Here is a 2,290-nt window from a genome sequence, read left to right on the forward strand (position 1 = left end):
GCTTTGGCTTTATTGATACAATATCAGAAAGCACTCTGTTTTGCGGATATAATCGTGTGGGCTGAAGAAAAGATTATATCTTTTTTTCCGGTTTTTTAATTAACATTTCATTTTTTTTAAAATAAACTGTTGTTTGTTATTTTTTTACTTATTATTTCCCCCCCCCCTTTTATTTTTCCTTCATATGTCTATTATTTTTCTTTGTTTTATTCTTCATTTTGAACTTATCTAATGAGTTCTGTTTACTTGTAAGAAGCGCAATAAATGAAACTTATTGTTTTTCTTAACTTTCTTCGTGTTTTCTTGTTTTTATATATATATATATATATATATATTAATCCTGCTAATGAAACTTTTTTTAATAACAAAAATATTTATTGTATCTTTATACTTGTCAATTATGGAATAATTGTAAGTTTGAGAATTAATAAGTGAATTAATAAGAGAATTATTAAATAATCAAATCAAAATTATATTTTTCTATTGATCATTTAACGCTTTTACTGTAATATATTTTGCCTTTTTGAGGTTAAAAAATATGTTCTTTATTTCAAATTTTTGCTTCATATTAAATAATTCGAACTGTATTTATGTTATTTATATATTTATGGTTTTCGACCTTTGTATTCTCTAATTCTATCTTTGCTTTTTGATTGCAAATGACATAACGAAAGCCTGAGTATACCAACGGAGCATAAAGGATGATTATCATCTGAAAGACTAGAAAAATGTTTCTATTGAATACTTTATAGAACATTTCAAATTGTGTCCGTTATATGTTTCGCATTCTGAGGTTAAGAAATATATTATTTACTTCAATCAGAATAATTTGAGCCAAATTTATAAAAATAAATTATTGTTCACGATTGTTCATTATGGTTCTGTTTTTATTACGATTGCCACAAAATATGTTAAAAGTAAAAAAGTTCGCTCTTCATGAAGGAAGAATATTCTTCTGTACCACTAAAAAGCGAAAACGTAAACGAAAAACGTAAAGCGCGTCGTTTCAGTAATTAACTTACCACAGATAATTCCATCCACTTCTTTCAAAAGTGGTGGGTTCTAAATTTTTTGCTTAATGCCAGACAAAACAAAGATTCTTTTCTTTTTTCTGTCTATTTGAAGAAAGTAGTTTTTAAATTTGTAATTTTATTTTATAATGTTTTAATGAAATTTTAATGAACAATAATTTTTGATTAAATTATAATGTTGTGTTTTTCTTTTCAGGATGTTGTGCCTAAGCCCTTTATACCAACCTTTTCAGAAAAATACACTCCATCGGTGCCTGGTTTCTTCAAATTACTTGCTATCTCTTCTGTACTGGGAATAACAGCATTTAGATACCTTAACGGCAGATTTAATGTAATGGAGTGTTTGAAAAGACATTAGAATTGGAACTGAATCTTTGAGATACATACAAATAATGTTTAAAAGTTTATTTTTCAAATAAAATATTTAAAAAATAAAACAATTTTTTTTACATTAATTGTAAACAAATGTTATTTATATACATATTCTGAAACATGAAAAACAAAATAAATATTGTTTAAAAATGATTGTTAAATAATTTTTTTTAAAATAAATAAATTAAATGAAAAATTGTCAGATGAGAAATTTGAAACTTTTACTGAATCTACAAGACAACTTTCTTTTAGAATTTCATTACCATTTTGAAAATTATATTACAAAATTTAAAAAGATGTTTAAAAAAATTTACTTTTTAAGTATTATAGATTTTTTATATTTTTCGTAAATCTAATGGTTTATTGGCACATCAAATTTTCTTTTGCTAAGAGCACTTGGTCAGGCATTATTTCGCTGTCCATGTATATTATTTCTTAATGATTGAACGAAATTTTTAAAAACATTCTAGCTCGAAAAACTCAGAGTGTTCCGTAATCAACGCCTTTTTTCTTTATTTTCGATCCTTGGTGAAATTAAAAAAAAAAAAATTCTTCTATATGGATTAATAAATTATATCTAGAGAAGAAAAAAAAAGAGAAAATGTATATACATCTTACAAATCACTATTGAAAGAGGCGGGATCAAAAAAACTGAAAATCAATTTGATAGCTGAAATTGGAAAAAGCGACGATTATAAACACCTCCAAGTTTCATTGGGATATTAAACTGGTTTTGATATTCTTAATTTCGTCTTTCTAAAAGGTGATTTGATAACGTTTTTTTCCTCCTTAAAATATTAATTTGCAAACCCTAATGTTATTGTATTTTTAACGAAAATGGTATAAATGTCTATGAAGGGTGGTGAAAAAATAACACCCTATAATAT

General features: G+C 25.0%; 1 protein-coding gene across 1 annotated transcript in view; it reads left to right on the plus strand.

Annotated features, from left to right (window-relative positions):
* The window catches only part of LOC107456167 (amine oxidase [flavin-containing] B), a 26,712-nt gene extending 25,244 nt beyond the window's left edge, over nt 1–1,468 (plus strand). The window contains exon 14 of the mRNA XM_043040531.2: nt 1,228–1,468. Coding sequence (XP_042896465.1) covers nt 1,228–1,389 — 162 coding nt within the window. The 3' untranslated portion in view covers nt 1,390–1,468. The remainder of the gene's footprint in view (nt 1–1,227) is intronic.
* The last annotated feature ends 822 nt before the right edge of the window (nt 1,469–2,290 follow it).

Source organism: Parasteatoda tepidariorum, chromosome 10, assembly GCF_043381705.1.
Source record: "Parasteatoda tepidariorum isolate YZ-2023 chromosome 10, CAS_Ptep_4.0, whole genome shotgun sequence".
NCBI lineage: Eukaryota > Metazoa > Arthropoda > Arachnida > Araneae > Theridiidae > Parasteatoda > Parasteatoda tepidariorum.